Source organism: Anastrepha obliqua, chromosome 4 (genome assembly GCF_027943255.1).
Source record: "Anastrepha obliqua isolate idAnaObli1 chromosome 4, idAnaObli1_1.0, whole genome shotgun sequence".
NCBI lineage: Eukaryota > Metazoa > Arthropoda > Insecta > Diptera > Tephritidae > Anastrepha > Anastrepha obliqua.
The window spans coordinates 86,405,621-86,429,013 of NC_072895.1; the positions used below are offsets into that span (position 1 = coordinate 86,405,621).

At 35.2% G+C, this 23,393-nt stretch overlaps 1 protein-coding gene across 1 annotated transcript; it reads left to right on the forward strand.

Annotated features, from left to right (window-relative positions):
* Positions 1-21: 21 nt before the first annotated feature.
* On the forward strand, positions 22-21,762 carry LOC129243873 (PAN2-PAN3 deadenylation complex catalytic subunit PAN2). The gene is made up of 19 exons (XM_054881277.1): positions 22-255; positions 374-564; positions 634-924; positions 996-2,024; positions 2,504-2,618; positions 2,691-2,812; positions 2,875-2,971; positions 6,161-6,250; positions 6,326-6,429; positions 6,493-6,666; positions 6,728-6,921; positions 9,907-10,060; positions 10,123-10,225; positions 15,014-15,200; positions 15,271-15,466; positions 15,613-15,842; positions 16,216-16,437; positions 20,520-20,629; positions 20,696-21,762. The coding sequence occupies exons 1-19, from the start codon at positions 210-212 to the stop codon at positions 20,863-20,865; spliced, it is 3,825 nt and encodes a 1,274-aa protein (XP_054737252.1). The 5' UTR covers positions 22-209; the 3' UTR covers positions 20,866-21,762.
* The last annotated feature ends 1,631 nt before the right edge of the window (positions 21,763-23,393 follow it).

Consider the following 23,393-nt stretch of genomic DNA (forward strand, 5'->3'; position numbering starts at 1 on the left):
AGGAGAGAAGAGAAATCAAAGAAAATTTGTTGAGAAAGAAAGTTTCGGGTTCACGGATGCAACAAAAGAAAGGCAATTTTGTATTTTTACGAATTCTTTTTAAATTTAAGATATTTTAATAAATAATACCGTAACTCTCTCACAAAAAAACGTTTCGGTTTGGCGTAAAGCTAGGTTTCAACAGTGTTTGTGTGCGAGTTGGGAATTTTATGGATTATGTTTATTGTGGCGCCGAACCGCCAGAGGACATTTTAAGTAAGTGAAGAAAAATATACAATCGCAAGTGTAGTTGTGAAAATTGCACAGCATTCGTTGAATGATATAAAAATTACAATTGTTGTTTAATACAATTTGACGTCTTGTTGCCACATAGATGTCTACGATGGCGGCGGCCAACGCACCACGGGGCACTTTTCGCCAAATTTTAACGGTTTCAATATTAGTTCCGGGGATCCAGGCTACATGGAACTGGTTCCCATTTTGGCAGATGGCGGCGAGAATTTCGGTGTTTCGGCACTAGCATTTGATGATTACGAGGAGTTGCTCTGGATGGGCAATCAGGGAGTAAGCAGAAATACTTTTCTAACAATAACTTAATCGAAGCTTTATTAACTGGTTTATGGTCTGGTATAGGGCCACGTCACCTCGTACTACAGCAGCACACTGCAAAAGTACACCTCTTTTCAAGTGCATGCCAGCGATATAGTTCGTCAAATCATCACCATCGATTCTGGCATTTTGGTACTGACGCAAACATCATTAAGACATCAGATACGTCGAGGCATACCGAAGTTTACGCATCGCTCGAAGAGTATGACGGAAATGGTGTGCATGCAACAACTGGCACCACATCGTTTAATAATGGCAGGCCTGCAAGATGAAATGATTGAGTTTGATTTGCGCACACTAAAAGAAATGAAAGTGGTAAGCACCAATTGCCAAATGAAACAGGGATTTTTTAGTTTAGTAAATTTATTTTATTTTGTGCCTTGCAGGAGCATGTCGGCTCCACAGGTTGTACAGTGCTGCGCAAAAATTCACGTTTTCTTTTCGCCGGTGATCCATTTGGTATGGTGACATTGCGAGATCTAAATTCACTTCATGTAGAGCACACTATCAAGACTCACACTGGCAGCTTATCCGATTTCGATGTACAAGGCAACTATCTCATCTCATGTGGCTATAGTGGCAGACAAGGCACATTAGCCGCCGATCGTTTCCTCATGGTGTATGATCTACGTATGTTGCGATCGATATCACCTATACAAGTGCTAATCGATCCGCAGCTTTTAAAATTTTTACCATCGCAAACTTCACGTTTGGCTGTGGTATCCAGCTATGGACAAGTACAATTAGTCGACACAGTTGAGTTGAGCGAACCACGCGTATCAATGTACCAAATCAATACGACAGGTAGCCAGTGTTTGAGTTTCGATGTGTGCTCCTCGTCACAGGCAATGGCTTTTGGTGCTCAATCCGGTCATATTAGCGTTATTGCTACTCTCAATACACCACAACCACAATTTAATGCCTTCTCGAGAAATACGGAGTTTGCTGATCCAGTGCCGCAGTTGCCTTTCGTGCCTATCACAGACACCTCATTTCCGCTCTCCTCCATTATCTTACCACATTTGGTGACGGGGCCGCGCTGGTTCTCCGATTGGCCACCCGAACTGCAGCGCTACCAATATCGACGCCCCAAACCCATTGAGTCAGATGTGCTTAACAATATGAAAATGCAAGGCCCAATTGGCTATTCGCCAAATCCTCGTGCAGCTCGTCGCAATCAAATACCCTACGTATTGGATTCGCCAAATAACATGGCTTCGAACAGCAATGGTATGGCCAATACGGTGAAGACGACTGAAAGTGGTGTAAAAATCATACCACGGCGCTATCGTAAGGTTGAACTGAAATATTCGAAATTGGGTACGCAGGACTTCGACTTCGAGCAACACAATCAGACATGTTTCGCTGGTTTGGAAGCTACATTGCCCAACTCATATTGCAATTCCATGTTACAGGTAAAAGTCGTTACTAATATACATAAATCTTGTGTATGCCAACTTTTATAGTCTCCAAAGTGGTGAAATTTAGAAATATTGTGGACAGATAAGTGTTTTAAATGGACCGTTTAGAGAAAAACTAGGCCACTAATTAAACATAATCTTGGCTGCGTCGCAAGTCAACATAAAGCGTGGCTTGCCCATTTTTTACATGGCATTCAAATCCTAATAGAAGGCAGCAATAATATATAAGAAGACAAATAACTAATTTCATAATTTTATTTCGTTACAAATTTTCTATTATAATGATTCATATTTTCAATAAATATCTTTTTTATTGTTAAAACCTTTATTTGGGTCGTGCAAAGACATTTGCTTACAGCTAACCGACTTCATCAAATGTTCCTTACATTAAGTCACGAAAGCATGCGGTTCCAGTGGAAATGGGGCACTCGTTTTGTGTAAATTCTTCATACTTTCCAACTTTTATATTTCAGATTTTATATTTTATTGAGCCATTGCGTCAGAAGTTAATTGAACACTCTTGTAAAAAGGAATTTTGTTTGTCTTGTGAACTCGGATTTCTCTTCAATATGTTGGACAAAAGCTCAGGTGAGCATAAAACAAATTGAAGTGTGTGATTAATATTTCCTTTAAATATTGTTTTCATCCGTTTATACGCAGCTGCTACTCCCTGTCAAGCGAGCAATTTTCTACGTTCATTTCGTACAGTGCCTGAAGCTTCGGCACTGGGTCTAATACTGTCGGATCGTTCGTCCAATGTTAATTTAATAAGTCTTATACAGGTTAGCAAAGCGTAAATAATACTAAGAGATTGCTTATGATAATATTAATAATTTTTCTGCAGAATTGGAATCGTTTTATTTTACATCAGATGCATTACGAAATGGTGGACTCAGATAAGAAAAGTCGCTTGAATAGCGCAACAAGCACAAGCAGTTCTGGTATTTACAATGTTATTTCTATTATTTTTTTATGGTTGTTAGTCCTTATTTTATATATTATTGGAAATAGGCAAAAGAAATTTTGGGAAGCCTATTTACAAATCAGGAAAAAACTTTACTTTATAACAAAAAAGTTTACAAATATTTCATATATTTCTAATTAACCCTTGAGGGTTGCGCATTTTTTGTCACGAATAAGTCGTTATGGTGTATCATTTTTGTTGTTGTTTTTTGTACATTCTTGCAGTGACATCTACCAACTGAAAAGCAACATTAGTATAGAGAGCTAGCATATTTTTTTCACATAGAGCCGAGATCCCAAGTTAATTCGAAAACTAATAATAAAATACTTCTCAAGCAGCTAAAAAAACACCCGTTATAAACTTATTAAAGAAGCTTTAATCTTTAATATTCTTCCATTCATATATTTTCATATATGAAATGTATATATTAAGTCGTTTGGATCCATATTTAACATATCGGGTCCGATCAGTACTTGAGCGTCTATACTTTGCAAAATTGTTAAATAATGATAATTGATTTTTGGCACTTCATTCCAATTTAAAGCGCAACGAGTTCACATTGGAACAATTAATAGATTTCAGCTGTCACTGTGCCCACGCAGGAAAAAGTTTAAAATTTTAAGCATTCACTGGGTCACACTTCGTACAGTTTTCTACATTTCCTGTTCCTTAAATGTAAAAAATGGCGCTGAAATATTGATTATGTCAACAAATCGTTTGAGATGTCCAAATAAAGCATGTCACATACCTTAAGTTGAGCCTGTTCTGCAATTGTACCAAATTGTCGCAAAATTTATGCTAACAGCCCATGGTGAAAAACATTCAGAAGGTGTGAGGAATATCAGACCATTAACCCGCTCTGAGCTGTTTTGAAGGAATCAGCTGATTGGCTGACGTAACTGGGGTCGTGGCTGCGGATTGTTTTCGAAAAAATTGAAATTATGTTGGCGTTATACAAAAAAAAAAATCAACACAATCACACCTCATGTTGCTTCGGTGAGTCTGATCAAAGACTGATTGGCGTCTGAAGGTGGCGTCTTCCCAACATCGTTACTTTATTTTTCGCAATTTTGAGAAGTCTGACGTCAGGCTCCTTACAATACAAAACAAACAAAAGGACTAGAACTTGTATGTTTGTAAAAATTCAGTGAATGGCTTGGTTATATTTTTAATTATGACATTTAAACTGAACAAACTAATGAAAACGGAGTGTTGTGCATTAAATTGTGAAAGCACTCATTAAAAAAATATCTCCAAATGCAGTTTTTATGCGTGTTTATGCGGATGACGGCGTGGCAAGTGGTCGATTCGTCTATCTGCTCTGCCAATTGATGTCCCCTACGATCATTTGGTAGGCTTGAGTGCCAAAGATCGTGATGCGCATTAAAGTCACCTAGTACCAATCGGTTTTCACCCCTGATGAGCGCACCTATGTCAGGGTGATATCCTACCGGGCATCAGGTGCACGTTTTTGTAGCCGTCCCTGGTGATCAGGGAGGAGCTAGAGTGCAGTTTTGCCCCTTGGACCGCAGCTATCTTGATTCCATGACGGCTCATGAAGTCAACTATCTTGCTCATGAGTCCTTTATAGTTGGAGGAGCTTGAAACTCCTCGGGAGTATGGTCGTAGCATGGGGGTGAGGGACGCATGATGTTGTCTGCGTTGATCCTGCTGTGCGTTCCGCAATAGTTCTTGCGGCCTGATGTTGACGGGCGGCCACGCCACGGGGGGCGGTTGCGGGTGCAGAGCTCTGCAGCAGGAGGATTGTGGGTCGATGGGGGAGTTGTGTTGCACCTGTGGGCTCCTTACCGTTAAGGTTTGGTTTGTGGCGGCAGTTTGACGTGCCAGCACATTGGACGGTATAGCCGTTGAGGCAGGGGCCGGCTGGTGGCGGAAGCAACACGTGGCCACATACCTTGTGGACCACTCCCTATGTGTCTTAAGGCCTGAACAGGTCTTAAGATGGCACCACCCTTTGCACTTGTTGCACCTAACCGAGGTGGAGTTCGGGTGGAGCCGTTTGTGGCATATGCAGCAGTAGAATACTTCTGGTCCAAGGTTGGGTTCAATAGCAGCCCTGAAGAGAAGTATTTGCAGCAAACATGCTGTGAGGGATTGCTCCAGTGATGATAGATTGGGGGTGGGATACGGTACACTAGACAGGGCTAGTTTACTGGGGCGGCAGCCCTTGGTCGGGAAAAACCCGAGTCATTCCGGTAACGTAGAACCGGCTGGCATGGGAATTCTTGTGTTTGATAGTTTCTATTGGTTTCGCCTACTCTTCCACTTCACAAACAAGTAATTCCCCTTCCTTTTGTTTTTTTATTCATGGAGCCTGACAACACAGCGAATTTGGAAAGCGCAGTTTTATATTCAATCATACTTGGTGTGAATACCTGTGAAATGAGCGGGCAGAATTCGGCTCCCGCGTGCCCGGTGACGTGCCAGTCGAAGTTAATCGCTCAGTTTCGTTTTTCACCATAGCTAAAGGCAAACCTGGTAAGCTATCATCCTTGCTAACCGACGTATTCTTACGATTTCGTAAAACTCACCACAGCCCCAATTAAAGTTTTTGTCACTGTTGATGTTTTTTCATTGTATTCTTTGTCACACAATGGGAAATTTAAAATGAAATGCTATTAAATGCAAATTATTTTCTAACCAACACCCAATACTTTTCACGAAAAGTTTTCAAAAAAAAAAAAAATTATAAAATTGTGTTTCATTTGTGACATCATTGGGCATGAATAGGACTGTAATGCAACGGCCACAAACCTGTACTTACATTTTTATTTTAACTTTATAAAAAAAGTATTGCCCGCTGTAGCCGAAAGGGTTGGTGCGTGGCTACTATTCGGTAGTGGCCCGTTTCGAAACCCTGGGCATGAACCTCCAAATGATAGAAATGATAAAATGTTTTCTAATATTTTCTACGAGTGTATTTCTGCCATCAAGAAGCTCTTCATAAAAAAACCATTCGCTGTTCGGAGGCGGCATAAAACTATAGGTCCCTCCATTTGTGGAAAAACATCATGACACACACCACAAATAGGAGGAGCTCGGTCAAACACTCGACAAAGGGTGTAAAGGTGTAATAACAATTATTGTTATTATTATTAAACAAAAAGTAATTTTTAATATCCTATATTCATAAACAAATTTGCAGAAGAAAACTCGGCTAACAATGATAAACCTACTACTGTGGACCTTAGCAGCAAAGCGGGCGAAATATTCCAAACAATAGATATGAAAAGTAGTAAGTTGGCTCTACCAAATGATGCATAGTGAGTTCTTTGAGTTGAATCGATTTTGTGTTTAAAATGTTTTACAGACGATGATCGCGAGCGGAGTAAAATCAACGAAGAAACGGAAATTAGTCGACTATTTGGTACTAAACAAGATTGCATTAATCGTTGTTTGAAATGCCACGATAAGGTAACTCGAATCAATCAACAAATAATTTTTTTTTTATTAATAAAGCGCTTTATGTTTTTTTAGAAAACTAAACAAAGCATATTATTGGCCTGTAATCTGACTTATCCATTGCAAGTCAAAGAAGTTGAACAATTTAACTTCGGTTCCATCCTCAAAGGCTCACTAAGTACGGAAAAGCACATACAGGCATTTTGTGAAAGTTGTAAAAAATTCTCACCTACCAAGCAAAGTGTTAAGGTGGTGCACGCAGTCAAATTTGTTTGAATAAGTGGCTAAATAAAATATTCCTTGATTTCAGGTTACTTGTCTTCCACAAATACTGGCAATCAACTGCGGTTTAAGCAATGAAAAAGATTTGGCATTCCTTCGAAGACAATTGAATCGCAATTTACACACACCATCCGAGAGTCCAGCAATATTGAATACAAACAAGCCCTGTCGTTATGGCATGAATTGCTCCCGCAGCGATTGTCATTTTGTGCATCCCGATAGGTAAGATTAGTCGAAACAGGTAAAAAAGGGGCTATGAAAAGGCGCGCATAGATGTTGTTTCCAAATAAAAAGAAATTTAGATTTCTTCAGGTTCCACTATTCTTATTAAAAATACGGCTTTTAACTATTATATTTGAAAAATAGCATTACTTAAATGTACACGTCTTCAGGCTGTCATAGAAGAATTAAAATTTTCAAGCACTCATTCGCATATTATCGCATTGAGTTCAGCAATTGTGATCCGCATGTTATGTTACAGCTCTGGAATCGTTTTTGGCTTATCAAAAATCCCGTAAAAAGTAGTCCAGTTGAGTTCGATCGCATGTTTGAGGTGGCCAGTTTATGCCACCATTTCGTGAAATTAATCGGCCGAGAACTAAGATCGCAATAATGCAACGTTTTTCCGTTTTGTGTGATTTGTGGCTCCATTATTTAAAAATAAAAATCGTCTATTCCTTCAGGCTCATGCCACAAAAAATCTTTACTCAGTGATGTCCATTGGCATTAACATTCATCTTCGAAGAAAACGGGCCAATTATTCACTAGCCAAAAAACCACACCAAACAGTGCAATTTAGTGCATGTAATTATTTTTCTGAAATTACTCAAGGGTGTTCTTCTCCCCAGATGCGGAAATTTGGTTTGTTAACAAATACATCCAGTGTGAAATGAGCTTCATCACTAAAGATGATTTTGCGATATGCTGTTCTTAAGGGGTTAGGGGTAGTTAGAAACCCGAAAAAATGATGGTTTTCAATAATTTTTTTTGCCAGTCAGTTGCTTTATTTTACAAAAATAAAAACATAGCATTAAGGGGGGAGCCTGGTTTATAAGGTCAAAAAATCAATTTTGAAGTGAAAACTTCTTTAGAATCGTTGAGAGTGATTTGAGACTCGATGAAACGAAAAAGCGACACTACGAAGCGTTATATGTTGATATATGTATATGTGTGTGGCTGCGTACTGCTGAGCCACGCTAGTATAGTGAGTATTGTAGTATGTATACTACACTACCTATTACTTGCTTTGGTGTTTAGTTCAAGCGTCATACGTATGTATGTATGTTTGTATGTATGCTAGTACGTATGTGTGCGCGCCTGCGTATTACGGAGCCACGGTGAGCGAGAAGGCATTATGTATACCCATACTACACTACCTAATACTTGCTTAGACCAAGCGTCCTACGAATGTTTGTGTGTATGTTAGTATGTCTGTGTAATATACGCGTTACGACGCTCATAATAGCAACCGCGTGTGCTGTATTGCGTTCGTATTTTTATATTCGTAAATATTTTCATTTTTAAATATTTACCGCAATTGCAGGCGGTGTTGCAATATACCACAATTAAAATGACGGTGCTCGTATTGTAACTCCACAGATAGATCTGAATGCACAGCAACTAGAATCGCTGTATGTTCAGCTCTCTAAAGTGGGAGAAATATGTGTATGCGAAACCAGATTGAGCAATGGAAAAACAGTTTTAATTGTGGCAATTTATATTTCACCGAATCAATCAATAAATAGCATCACGGAATTCATTCACGAAAATTTAATAAAGTATACACCAGAAGTATCGCGGATACTTAGAAAAGTTCCTATAAGTTCCAATGATTTTAAGTGGCGATTTTAACGTAAATTTTGCATTGGACAGGGCGGTTCCTTTAATTGACTTTCTTAATACAACATTCAATTTAAAATTGTGTAACAATCGCACTGAATCGACAACACGATCAAAAACAGCAATTGACGCGGTATTTCAAAGCTATGTTGACAACATCGAAACCAAAGCATTTGTATCATATTTTAGGTATCATAAGCCACTTGTATCATTTGTTAAAATTGAAAACATTGAGGATGAATAATAATAAAATGAAGAAAATAAAATATGAACTTTATAGCAATATTATAATGAACCTATAATTATCCCGCTCCTAATGCTGCTTTCGTCTCCTTCTCTCTCAGTTTGTTTTACGGAAAGTTTCACTTCTATCGCGTCTAACCGTTAGACTGGTATTTTTTTTTTTTTTTTCGTTTTAATATATTTCAGAATATTCACACAAAGTTACAGAGCCTAATTCTCAATATTTCTGTAGATACAAAGCCAAAGGTAGGCGAGCGTTAGGTAGTTACGCTGTGACCGGACAGCTATAGTACAAACTTTATCTTCTTTTCTCGATTTTTCATTTTTATGATTTCTTTGAATTGGCGTACATGAATGAAAAAAAACTAATGAACCTTTTGAAATGTATCATAGCTTGTTCCCTTCAGTATTAAATTCTCTTCTATTTGAACTAACAAAATCGATAAAAAAAAAATTTTCAAGATTTTTATACCAAGTTGAAGTGAATTTTTTTTTATAGAAAGGCATTTTTTTCTTTAAAACCTCCAGAAAGTTGAAATTTTGGAATTTCTCTCAGTTTTCTTAGTTCATCTAAAATAAAAAATCATGATAATTAGAAATCCATTTGAATCTTTTGCTTTAGATAATAATTACGAGCTGTATCTTGTACGCCAGTTGGAAACTCCAGCGTTGCAGCGCTCCACTAATTTCTATGTTAAACATTTTTTTCAACTTATTTTAACCAGTACAAAAATTTTTTATACGTTTTAAATGTTCATTAAAAGGTAGAAAAAACTTTGCAGTGCTAAATTAATATTTTCCTTAAAAAAAAAAATCGCAAAGAGATGCAATTTTTAGACCTCATAAACCAGGCTCCCCCCTTAATACATCATGTTTCGGTTTGAGTTTAGCAAAATTTCAAAAAAGAGAGCTATTAATTGTAAAAGTTATCGCTGTTTGTGTGGAGCTGCTTTCTCCAGAAGTCCCTTGCGGTAATCATCACAAGTCCTTGGAGATTCATCTAAAATCAATCGGGCAAGAGAGTTTTTTTAATAGATAATTTTACAAACAGATAGAAAACGTTTTTTTTTATTTATTTTTTATTTCTTTACTATTATAATTATTACTACTCCAATTTTGTTTTAGGAAATCTCCTACTTCCAACTCCACAACCACCCAAACTAACTCCTCACCAAATGGACGTCAGAGTTCCTGGTTTCCTCTGGGGTTTTCAATGTCGATTAGTGAACTTGGCGAGCTGAGTGTACAAACCGAGCTTAGTGACACAAAAACTGAAGAGGTTGTTTCAATAAACGGTACTACCATTTTGTAGATTTTTATCAATTTTTAATTCATTTGCAGCACAATTCAATGGATAATAAGGAAAATCGAAAAAGCGTTAATGAGACCAGCGATGCGGGCAATGGTGAAAGTGCAGCACACGATAAGAAACAAAGTGCTAACTGTAAGTGTTTTAGCTACTGATATTTGCTCCAAGCGGCTTGACACAATATTCGTGAAATATTATAGATTAAAAAAAAAATGTATCCAGCACTTTGGCGAAGTAGATCGCTGTTTACTAAATTTTTTTCAAGCGCCACTGCAAGGTGCACAAAAAGTTACAAATTGATTAAAATATAAAATTATTTAAAATTTTTTAGGACCTGATGCCTGCCTGTGCACCACGGCCTTCTTGCCGAAGGGCTCGTGTTAGCTTCTGACATGATTGCAAATATGTACTTTCAAACTTTTACTATGCTCACCTCGAAGCCATTTCGAGACAACTTGAGTAGCATAATTTTTATATATTGGATATATTGTTGTTGTAGCAGCTTACTAAGCCCCTTTAGATCTGTAAAAGCATCAGTCATCATCGTCAATATTATCTAACCGTAAGCCCAGAAAGCGAACTGCCCCGCCGGGTTAGGGCCAGAGGGAGAGGGGTATAAGATGAGTATGTTTAAGCGATGATTGAGAGCCATAACACTTCTAACCCATCTTTCTACTGTACTAATAGATGGCGAAAAGTCCTTTTATACTCTCAACATTCGTTCACAAATTTCTGTTGCTTTTAAACCTTCCAAAAATAAAAATTCAATCTGCGCGATACTTGATTTTTTCCATTGTAGAAAAACCCCTGACAAGTCGGTACTAAATGGCTTTTAAATAAAGAATGAATTGACAGATTGAAATGAAACTTCACATACGTGCATATGAAGAGTTTACCAACATAAAAAACTTTGGCTAGTAGCAACGCTCTCTCTTATCGAACCGCAGCAAGACTCATTGAACAACCTTGTGTGTTGTGTCTGATTGATTTGCGTTCAACTTCAAATGTGTTTCGAATCGTTTCTTAAACAGCCAAGTTAATGAAAATTACCTAGATTAGCGGCAATTTCCGCTACAGTGAATTACTAGGTCCCAGAAAATCTCGAATTTATATGCAGACAAGGGCTGAGCCTCGATTGCGCTTACTTTAAACTAAACAATCTAATCTAGGGGCAGCTTTCATTTTAGTTGTTGTTGGTGGTATTGTACGGGAATGCTGCTGGAGTGACAGTCTTTCCGGTAACCGACTGGCGTGAGAACGTCTTCATTTTGGTCGTAGAACCTTAAGCTCGCACAAAAAGACATCAATTCTACTGTGCAACCGAAAAATTCCTCTGAATTAAATTTAGCTTCATTAACGTTGTGGTGTGTCCTGTTCATGAAGGCCTGGGTTTCTCAGAAAGCGATGACCTAATAGCGTTTGCATAGTCCATAGTTATTCTATAGCGCATTCAAAAGTTGTTTCCAAAATGCAGAAATACTAAGGAAATGGAATTTATCGCAATGATTGCCCACTGGCTTAATTTTCTAAATAGCTTACGTTGGAATTCTTTTACAATAATTACGGGGGTATTCTATTGTAGAGGCATGAATTTCGCCGGTTTTTGGAGCGCTAGGAAACAAAAAAAAATTTACTATCCACTTTTTTATCATTTGTTTACTGATTATTAATTATTACATTAAAAACTAACCCAAAAAAAAAAAAAAAAATTTACAAAATTATGCGCAGTCAAAGTAGGGTCCAAAAAAAAGAGGGTGTCCTGGCGTACATCATTCCAACCCTCCTGGTGATCTGAAAAATAAAAATCAAACGGATTCTTAATTATTATAGATGCCGCTATTGAATGAGCCTTGGACAAGTTAAAAATTTTTTTTTTCACAATATGGCGGCTGTTTGAAAAACTATTTTTTTTTTGCATTTTTTTCAACTATTCCGATTTGTTTTTTAAATACTAAATGAAACGTTATACATAGTTTCGAGCTAGGATTATCCGATGAAGGACTGTATAAAGAACAAAATTTGAAGTTAATCAGTCCATTAGAACTCGAGATATCCTTACCGCCAGCTCGAAAAAAGTAGTTTTGAGGAAAACGTGTGCAAAGTTTTGAGACAAGACTGATCAGAATCGATGCCATGCCACCAAAAAGGCTATAGCTCATGAAATAATAGGAACTTAAAACAATCATCTTAATAAGATAAAATGTCTAAACTTTGAAAATATGCAAAGAAAAATTTTGAGTTTTTCAAAATTCTACACTCGAATACTCCCTTAAGTTTCTGCCTTAATGTTATTTTTTTTTGTATTTATTTATTATTATTTTTTTATTATTCACATAGTAATAATAATAATTAACACCGTGCGACAGTAAAAGTTATGCAAAAAAAAAATAATTTTTTATTTTTTCAGTTTTTAATTTTTTCATCACTTAACTTCTTAAGGAACTTTAAAATTGCAAAGGCCTCAATTTTGAAAAAAATGGTTTCAAATATAATCACTCTATGGTATTAATAAAAAGAATTATTTGCTTTTCGGCAGTATGAATTAGTGCAAGGTGGCGCAAAATTAATAATCCAATTTTGTTTTTAATTTTTTTTTTTACTATTATTTTGGTTTTATTTTGATCTTTACGCGCTCCACTGCCTGTCTGTTTGTATACTGCAGCTGTCTAATTCACAAGTGCCAAATTTGATTGACGCACGACACCAGTTGCAAAAATCATATCTTCCGATGAGGTGATTAATTTTGCGCCATCTTGTATCGCGTGTTTTTTAAAAGCTTCAGCACTTAAAATGATAATACAGAACTGAAATATTGTTGGAATATTTTTTTTTAATTATAATCTATTTACTAGGTTCCATTTAGGTAGACATTTATTTTTTGAATATAAGTTGCATGGTCCATTCGATCAGTCCAATTTTTGAATACTTTCCCAATAAATCTGGCCGTATGGCGTCAATGATGGCTCGAATATTTCAATAAATCGATTATTAGCCGCGCTGTATGGCAAGTTACTCCATCTTGTTGTGGAAGCAAAGGTTGTCGATGTTTAGCTGATTAATTTTTGGAGGCAAAAATTCAGTCAGCATGGCTCGATTGCGCTCGCGATTCACCGTAACGACAGCTCGTTCCTCATTTCTAAAGGAAAAAGAACTCATGCTGTCGCCAGCATCTAAACATATATATAAATATTATATATATAATTGGCGCTTACACCCTTTTTGGGTGTTTGACCGAGCTCTTCCTCCTATTTGTGATGTGTGTCTTGATGTTGTTCGACAAATGGAGGGACCTACAGTTTTAAGCCGACTCCGAATGGCAGGTATTTTTATGAAGACCTTTTTCGTGGCATAAAATACACTCGGAGGTTTGGCATTGCCTGCCGAGGCTCGACCGCTATTAGGAAAAACTTTTTCTTCATTTGGTGTTTGGTAGTCACGCACCAACTCATTCGGCTACGGTGGCCACATGTAAACCGCCAGCAAGCAAACCTCAAGTAAATTGGATGAAGAACTTCGCGGACAGATTTGTTTTATTTTTCGTTTAAGTAAATTTCCACAATTAGGAAGCGTTTTTCTGGCGTTAAACGATTCATGAGATGATTTGCCAAACCTTACTGAACCCAAATGTCAATACAATGTCATTCTCAACTGTCAAGCCATAGTTATCGATATCGATAGTTCTCATGCAGCTAAAATAAACACCCGGTACAATGAAATCCTTTGAAAAATTCATCTTTAAATATCCTTGAGATTTGTAAAAATATATATTAAAGGTTTTTTTTTTTTGTAGTAATACGTACATACCACAGCTTCGTTCATTCTGTTGTTTAAATAAAACTGTAAAAAAGAAATGCACTTTCTTAAGGGGTAACACCACTGTAGAAATTTCAAAAAATTGATTTTTTTTTTATAAGCTTAAAAAATTCTTTGAACCTTTTAAAATACAGAACAAAAAGTATTATACGTTGCCGAAGTCTATTTCATAAATATTTTGTGCTTTTAACCAAGCGTTAGTGACTGCTACCTAACGACTTCTCCAAATTTCCAAACTTTAAACGCGTTTTTCTCAAAACACGTTTTCTGAAATTGGCACGCAGCATAACTCAAACAATTTTAAATATTTTTAATCAGGTTTTTCACTACGTCTGTATAATAACCTTCTTAAGAGAAGAGCGTAGGGGATTTTCGATAGATTAATTTAAACGATTGTTATAATTATTTAAGGGCCGTTTTTTTAGTCCAAAATAGAGTTTTTTCCTTCAAATGCTTGCTAATTCCACAAAACTAAATATTTTTTAAATCCCCTACGTGTTTCTCTAGCTATTCTTATCTAGATTAAGAAAAAAAATGTTTCTTTGTTCCAGATTAAAATTTGCACCCTCTGTGCTGCGTGCCGCGGAGTTCCTTCAAGAGAAACCACATTACAAAAATGTCTCCAATGCCGCCATTTTGTAAAATTTTTCGATCAAACTTTGTAGTTTTGTATTTTAGTATATAAGTAATAACTTCCCAAATCAGAGTGATTGTTTCCCCTTTCCTTCTATACAAAAAAATTCTTTAAAAATCGTGTTTATTTTACGCGTGTACAGTGGTGTTGCCCCTTAATAAGAAGTAACGTATACGCAACGGCTACCTCTGTTCACGTTTTTCTCTTTGATACTTTGAAGTACATACTTTAAAAAATTAAACATTAAAAAATACGTAAAACTTAAAAAATTCAATTGATCACGAAATGCTAAATTGAGTATGTAGCATTACTACTATAAATAAGATACACGGTTTCTCGTGCACCTCAAAAAGTTGGATAAGAAAAAATTTGATTTTCACCGCACGGTGTAATAATAGAAAACTATGAAATTTCCTTGAAATATGCACTCTAACCAGCTTCATTTTAAATACTTGTGTTTATTTTACCTCCTATAGTGGCTTCCAACAACGATTCATATCGTGAATATGCACTGCATGCTGTAGTCTGCCAGATCGACGATGGCACCCAAAAGAACTTGGTTTCGCTAATTAATGTAAGTAAAAAATATCATACACAGAAAATAGCGACTAGTGGCAGCAATGGTGAAGAACAACAACAATGGTACATTTTTAATGATTTCAGGTAAGTTCGTGAATTATTATGCATTTTATGAAAACTTGGCTACCATTGACACCCTTTTTCTCTACAATAGCATTTCACCGGTCTCAATACAAGAGTCTGTCTGGTTTACGCTAGATTGGAAAGTGCCGTGTGTACTTTTCTATAGCAGCATTGGTATGGCTAGTCCAGCGGAACCGAGTGCGTCTGCTGCAGGCACAGCTGCGATAGATGATATTCAAAATATCAGTACGGAAATGGAATTACCCCATCATAATCCATTCATACAAGTAAACTGCGTGTATTTTCCTTTATTTCTTTTATTTTCAAACGAAACAAAAAGAAAACAAATTATAACGACCTTTTTTTGTTGTTGGTGTTTTGTTAGAAATGCTAAAACGAATTAAATTTATTTTTCATTACCCCCTTATTACAGGATATAACAAATCCTGTTCAGCTAGCGCCAGCGCCAGCGCCAAGCAACATGGGCGATGTATTATTTAAGCCATTGCAATCGAATGAAATGCCACAGGCAGGTGATTTGGTCGCTATGGATGCTGAATTTGTCACATTAAATCCCGAAGAGAACGAAATACGTCCGGATGGCAAAACAGCAACCATAAAACCATGTCACATGAGTGTGGCGCGTATTTCATGCATACGCGGGTAAGCGGTTAAGCAGCGCTGTCGTCACAAAATACGCACACAATTACATATATGTATATTATATATGTATGTATGTATGTAGAATACAAATTGTGAAGTTGCTAGTAGTTGGTGTATGCGGGCGTGTTTAAAGTAAAAATGCCGAAAGCTTTGAATTGGTCAAAATGTAACCCAAATATACACCAACTATCAGAAGCGGCAGCAACTTCAAATATTGCTTAAAAACTTTTTCTTTTCCACTTTCTTTTATTGTTATTAATGGTGTTAGTTGGTTTAATCAACCTTTTTTAAGTTTTATCCATTGAAACTCTCTTTTTAATGTTTGCATATTTCTGGTACATATTTCATGTGTTTATATTTCTATTCCCTTCAGTCAAGGTCCTGATGAGGGTGTACCCTTCATGGATGATTACATATCAACGCAGGAGAAAGTTGTCGATTATCTGACACAATTTTCTGGCATAAAACCGGGCGATTTGGATGCGAACTTTAGCAGTAAACGACTGACAGCGCTCAAAAATTCATATCAAAAGTTAAAGTATTTAGTGGATATTGGGGTTATTTTTGTTGGACATGGATTGAAGAACGATTTCAGGTATAATGAAAAACAAAGTCTAACCAAACATAATCAGGCCTGTTTTGCATACCGCTTCACCTACTCAGTTTAAAAAGTAAATTAATACGATTATTCTCAGGATGATAGATTCACCAGGTTCGGCCATTAATTATGGTGCTAAACAAAACTGTGCAAGCAACTTCGACTGCCACGTCACCGGGTGTATGGCAGCCAAATTGTGCCCGCTCATTTCACACGTATTCGCACATTGGTCCAATCAGTCGTTGTTCAACAACAAAGCAACATGGTCGGTGGTTGCGTTGATTTTATTTTCGTGTATCACTAACAGCATGCCTGTTTTTTCATAAACAAACCGATTCATAACTCTTGTTACGTCAGCCCATCAGCTGATTCTGCCAAATTGACTGATAGCTGGTTGACGGTCTGATATTGGCCTCACTTGTCAAAATATTTGCACCATGCAGTTATTCCACATTTTTCAATGTCGAGTAAGACGAAACCGATTTTGTTCAGAATCAATCTTTTGATACGATGGAGATTACTAAGTATTCTTCAATTAGATGGCGAGAAAAATGCAGAACAGGCCCGAAAATGTGGTTTTATGTTGCTAATTATGTTATCTATCCTTTTGTCCTTGACCTGAGACCTTTTAACCCGTGACCAAATATTTTCCAAATATTGAGGTAGTGTAGTGCACCTTTTTCGATTAGATATTGGTTAGTTTAAAGCACCTTTCTGGTCTAGAGACGTGAAAATTGAAGGCGTTGAAAAGTGAAGAAAAACAAACTGTATCAATTGAAAATCGTTTTTATTCATTAGATCAATTTTTTATTTACAAAAAAAAAATTTTTTTTTTCCAATGATATTAATAAAAAGAATTGCTTCCCCTGATGTAACACATGCCAGTGGCGTAACTGATTGGGCTGCTCAGGTACGTCTGAAAAAAAAAAATCGGTCGATTATTCATCAGGAGATATGTCGCTATGGTTAGTAGCAGACAAAAAAAAATTGTTTCTAAATATTATATCTGTTTATTGGAAAAACAAAAAAAAAAGATTTTTTTTCACGTTCTCTCTCTTAAAAAAAATAGAAAAATTGATTATAAAATTATAATTCTGCTACCCTTGTGGCTCAAGTCTACTCAATAACATATTAAAAATTCAAATCAATCGGTTCAGTACTTTTTGGGAAATTACCAACGCCAACTCGGAAAAAATAGTTTAGAGAAAAACACGGTTAAAATTTCATGGTACTGGGCGTTGTACTCCAATATAAAAATTTGCAAGTATATTTTTGAAAGTATAAACTATCATAACATGAAAAAAAATCGATTTTTTCGAAATTCTAGACCAGAAAGGTGCCTTAATTGTGATTTGTGGCGAGTGAAAGACTAATTCCGTTAGATCCGACTATAGCATTTTACATGTAAAAAAATTAATATATACATATGTAGATTTATTTTTGGGAAATAACCTAAAAATGGCATGTATAGTGTTAGCCCCAACCCTCACTTACTGTCAAAATGCTGATTTATACAAAAAATATCAGTACGCGTAATTCCTATAAATCCGGCTACAGCACTTTAGGTTTCAAAAACAATTTAAAATATTTAGACAAATCAATTTTTGAGAAGCAACCTAAAAGTGGCATGCCTCTTTTCTCAAAATGCTGATTCTATACATAAATCCGACTACAGCTTTTTAGGTGTCAAAAAAAAATTCTAAATATTTTTGAGAAATAACCTAAAAGCCTAAGCCTCAATTTTTCTCAAAATGTGGATTTATACAAAAAACAAAATAAATAATTACATTTATAAGAATTTTCTTATTTATTACCTTAACAGAAATTTAACAGATTTTTTATGCTAAACAAATTTGTACTTAAAATTACAAATAGAAAAAAAATCAACCAAACAACAATTGAAACATTTTTTTTGGTCCGAATTCGAATTCAATGTGTCAAAAATTCTAGTAGATATCAAGCCAAAAATTGTTTTATATTAGTTTTTTTTGCTTCTTAATACTATGAGTAATATTTTTCTGTTAAGCTGTGGCAATACTTTGAATTTTTCAGAAAATTTCAATGCATTTTTTTTAATTTCCAATATTTTCTTAACTTTTCGTTTAGTTCGCGTTTTCTTACATATTTGAACAAAAAAACTGCATTATGCATTGCCTATGTTCTGAGATGCTCGCTTGAGCGAGATCCAATCCGGTACCTCTACTTTCCCATGTGATTTAACCAATGAACCAAAGATTTGAGCAACAGCTACAGAAGTTCAGTTCGTCTAAAGATTACAAATTGGATTCCCATGAACTTAGCATAATTTTAGGTGTATTCCTTTCTATACTATGCTTTCCAGTTAAACCAAGATCAGAGACCAATTTTGCAGGACTCAGTTTAAAAAATCCGCCTCAGCTAAACCAGCACTGAAAACTCGGCTTTAGGGTTATAATAACTTCGTGTAAAAGTAAAAGTTATAAAGATAAAATTTCAGATGCACGGAAAGATGTTGATTTTATATAATAAAGCTACATACTCAGTACCCCATTTCCCCGTCAATTTGATTGTTTCAAGGACTTGAAAGTTTCAAAGCACTAAATACTCGAAAACGGTTTTAAATACTTACATTCTCTCTATGATATTAATATGTACTTGTACATCAAACGAAAAAGGCTATAACCAGCTATAAAAACATTTGTTTACTGTACACCAGGCAAATATTAACATATTATTTCCTATTTCCTATAGTTTCAGGGAGGAACAAAGGGCCCCAAATTGTAAAAATATACTACAATAACTTCCTAGTGAATTATAAAAATGTATATTAAACGTATATATATGTAGTGATACATACCTCAACTTCATTCTTCCTGCTGTTTAATAAAAAAGTGACAAAATTAGTTCAACTTTCCTCCTATGAAATAAAGTATACGCCATGGATACCTCTGTGTAAGCTTTCCCTTTGAAACTCTGAAGCCTTTTAAAATACTAAATAGATTAGAAAACGAAAAACTGAGTATCCATTATTGCTATAAAAAATCTATAGTTTTTCGTGCATATGAAAATCTTACTGGATAATAAAATAATGAATTTTTGTCTTATGGTGTAATATTATATTTTGTTGGAAGTTTAAAGGCCAGTTTTACAGGGCAATTTCAATTTTGGGTGATAGCTATGCCAAGTTAAAAATTTTAAGTAGTTACAAAATATTTTTTTTTTTTAATTCACCAGACTTCAACTTAGAAATTTAAACTGTTTACAGTTAAATTAATTTTTAACATGGAATTTTGTACACCATTTTATTATTTTATTTTATTTTTTTGTGAAGGATCATTTTGCTTAGCAACTAAATTTTGTTTAAGCGTCCACTTGGTTTATAATTCACCACAAATAATTCACACTCCCAAAAAAAGATGAAAACAAAAATAAATTCTTGAAAGCGGTAATATCGACTCGATGTACTTATTAATTTATTTATCACAGCTCTATTTGGGCCTAGGTTTTGACAATAAAATTTAATACAATGAAAACACATTTTCACCATACCTTCTGGTAAGTTTCAGGCTGTAGCCACTATAAGCGGTAACAACATGTCGCAATCAAATTTGATGCAAAAACAATATTCGAAACGCGCAGAAAAATAGGCTAGTTTCGAAAGCAGTTAAAAAAAATTCACCACAGCGCAAATCAAATGTATAAAATGAAATGTAGAAAAAAATTATTCTTTTACTTTAAAAATTCACCATGTTGAGCGCACACTGGAGAATTGGTTAATTCATAGCGGTTATTAGAGGCTCACATTTAAGTTAAAAATGAAAATCTGTAAAATGTAATATTACTGGGTAGGATTATTCAGTTCAGGTTGAGACTAGTAAAAACCATAATTGTGAAATTTAAATATTAAGCCAGCTTCACTGTAGGAATTCCACCACTCGTGAGCAGATCACAATGAATCTTGCGAAGTAATTAATCCTAGCCAAAGTTAGTCTAATACGCCCTATGCTCCGATAGGAGTAGATGGGAAAATATATACTTATACATATATATATGAAGTTAGTCTAAACTCAACTTAAATAATCGAATTCAATATTTTCCAGGGTAATAAATATCTATGTGCCGTCGGAGCAGATAATCGATACTGTACATTTATTCCATCTACCGCATCATCGCATGGTATCGCTGAGATTTCTTGCTTGGCACTTTCTGGGTAAATCTGCGATACATAATTTTTATTGAAATAATAATAAATTTCCGCTTTGCGTTTTTTTTTTAGGTACAAAGATCCAATCGGAAACACACGACTCCGTGGAAGATGCGCGCACCACATTGCTACTGTATAAGTATTACCTGAAATTAACGGCGGAGAAGAAATTCACCAGCGCGCTCAAAAATCTGTACGATCGTGGTAAGCAGCTGCAATGGAAAGTGCCTGAGACAGATTGAATATAAGCGGAAGAGCGTGCGTTCTTGGCGCGTCTGATGAAATGGATGAATGCGTGGATGAACTGACTGTAATGATAATAATGTAATGAGAAAGCTTCATAGAAGTAGTGTGTGACATGTGGGGAATTTTGATTATAATGCAGAAGTGTAGAACACTAGATTCCTCCCAACACTAGTTGCAAGTGAAATGCACAAACACACAAACCTTAACTAGAAACGTACACACACGCCGCAATATTTAAACATACAAAGAAATCACCCATGCATTAAGATTATAGCGGAAAAAAGTACAAAAACGACACCGAACCGTGAGAAACAACAAATGCAAAAGAAAAAAATTAAAACAAAAAACAAAAAAAAAAAACACTACTTTGTTATTCCATTTTTTAAACTAAAAGAAATGATCTTACAAAAAGAAAGCAAAACAAAATGCAAACAATTAACGTGAAAGGAAGAATTTTAAATGATGAGCAACACTATTTTGTCATACATACTTACATATGTTTGCTTTTAAACAAAACTATATACACTACAAGGAAAATCCAAATGGAAAATATTGTAAAACAATTTTAAAACTTTTTGTTTTCTCTTCTAATATTCGATTGTACAGCCCAAAATTACAGTAAAAAAAGAAAACTAGAAGCATAACAATCATACCTTTGTCCATTTTCAAACTCAACATACATAGAAATGTCTTCAATTGTACACTCAAAACAATCAGATTATTATGACATCGACGACCACAAAAGCAGACAACAACACTTATTTTTAAAATTTCCATCAATATTTATTTTTATTATAAAAAAAGAGAGAAAATAAGAAGATATCGAAAGGAAAAAAATCAAATTATATTTTTGAAAAGTTAAATAAAATCTTTTTATATATATATTGCAACAATTGCTTTTGAATTTGATTAAAACATCAGCAGTCACCAATTTTGGGATAAAATAATTATTTTCGTGTAGCTAATATGTACTTTAATGGGTTATATACAGTTAGAATTTTCAAAAAATCGATTTTTTTTTTTAATTTTATTTTCTTAATGTATATATACGATTTAAGAACAACACAGAAAATTTAATATAGTTCCGGTGAATATTTTCGAAGTTACACGCCAATTTGAAAAGACGTTTCAGAGTGCTTGAAAGTACAAGGCCGTACTTTAAACGCGTTTTTCTCAAAATGATGTTTCCAAATTCGGTGACCAACATTACTCGAAAACGGCTAAAACGATTAGTCTCAAATTTTAACTCGGGATTCTTAAATATACTTTTTAGTAATTGAAGATATTTTCTCGGCGATTAATATATATATTTTTTATAAACAATTTAAAGGCGAAATTTTGGTCAAAGCTCGATTTTTTTTTGTTTTTTTTTTTGAGAACCCGCCATTTTGTCAAAAAAATGTATTTTGTATATTCCTTCGATTAATTACTAAATTAAAAATTACTTTAACGAAATCTGTTTGGTTTTTTAATTTCAGAGGATCCAGCTCAGAGATATAGTGGTCACCGCAAAATGTCTTTTTTGAGAGGAGCTCCCGAAGGCCAGCTGTAGCTCCTTACCAAATAAATATTTTTACTAATACTAAGTCTTAAAATACATTTAAAATAAGATAAATAAATTTAAAAGTTTTCTCCGAAAAAAATCTGGAAATTTCGCTTTTTTCGGCCTTCTAACTGTATATAACCCCTTAAGTTTGGGACCAAATTGAATCATAAATACGATTTTTAGAGAAATCTCGAACACAGCGTTACTATCGGGAAGACAAACTTATCCTGTGAACAGAATCGTTTGGCTACTTTTTCAGTTTACCTGTCAAACTCTTACACGGGAACGTTACTTTAATATAGAAATCCCTAACTCATACATCGCGTGTTTTTTTAGCTCTCAAGGATATTTAAAGATACACTTTTTCATTGTAACGGGTGTCTTTGTTAGCTGCATGAGAACTATCGATATAGATAACTATGATTTAACAACTGAGAACGGCAAACTAGGCAAGTTATCATGAACCGTTTTACGGCAGAACAACGCTTCCAAATTGTAGAAATTTACTTAAAAAAAAAAATAACTCTGTTCCCGAAGTTCATAGAGCACTGACGGTTCTTATTTCTTCCGAAATGAGGAAGGAGCTGTCGTTACGGTGCGTGACGTGCGCTATACAGCTATGTTGATTGAATTTCTGTATCCAAAAGTAATCATCTAAACATCGTCGACCTTTGATACCAATCGATTTTTGGGTAATAATCGATTTATTGCAATGTTCGGGCCACCATTGACGCCATACGGCCAGGTTTGTTGGAAAAAGTAATCAAAAATTGGACTGATGGAATAGCCCATGATATCATATTAAGAAAATAAATGCCATGAGATTATCTACCAGACTATACAAAAAAAAATCATTCCAACAACATATTTTTTTATTATCATTTTAAGTTATCAAGCTCTTAAAAAACACCCAATATTTGTTGATTTACTGGAGTAAGAAAAAACTGAATGCAAAATAAAATAATCTAAGTTTTTTGT

Bases quoted from the DNA above. Each gene is read 5' to 3' on its own strand.
- LOC129243873 (XM_054881277.1), top strand. From the start codon at position 210: ATGGATTATGTTTATTGTGGCGCCGAACCGCCAGAGGACATTTTAA. The intron at 2,813-2,874 runs GTTAGCAAAGCG...ATTTTTCTGCAG, and splicing joins ATTTAATAAGTCTTATACAG to AATTGGAATCGTTTTATTTT. The intron at 20,630-20,695 runs GTAAATCTGCGA...TTTTTTTTTTAG, and splicing joins TCTTGCTTGGCACTTTCTGG to GTACAAAGATCCAATCGGAA.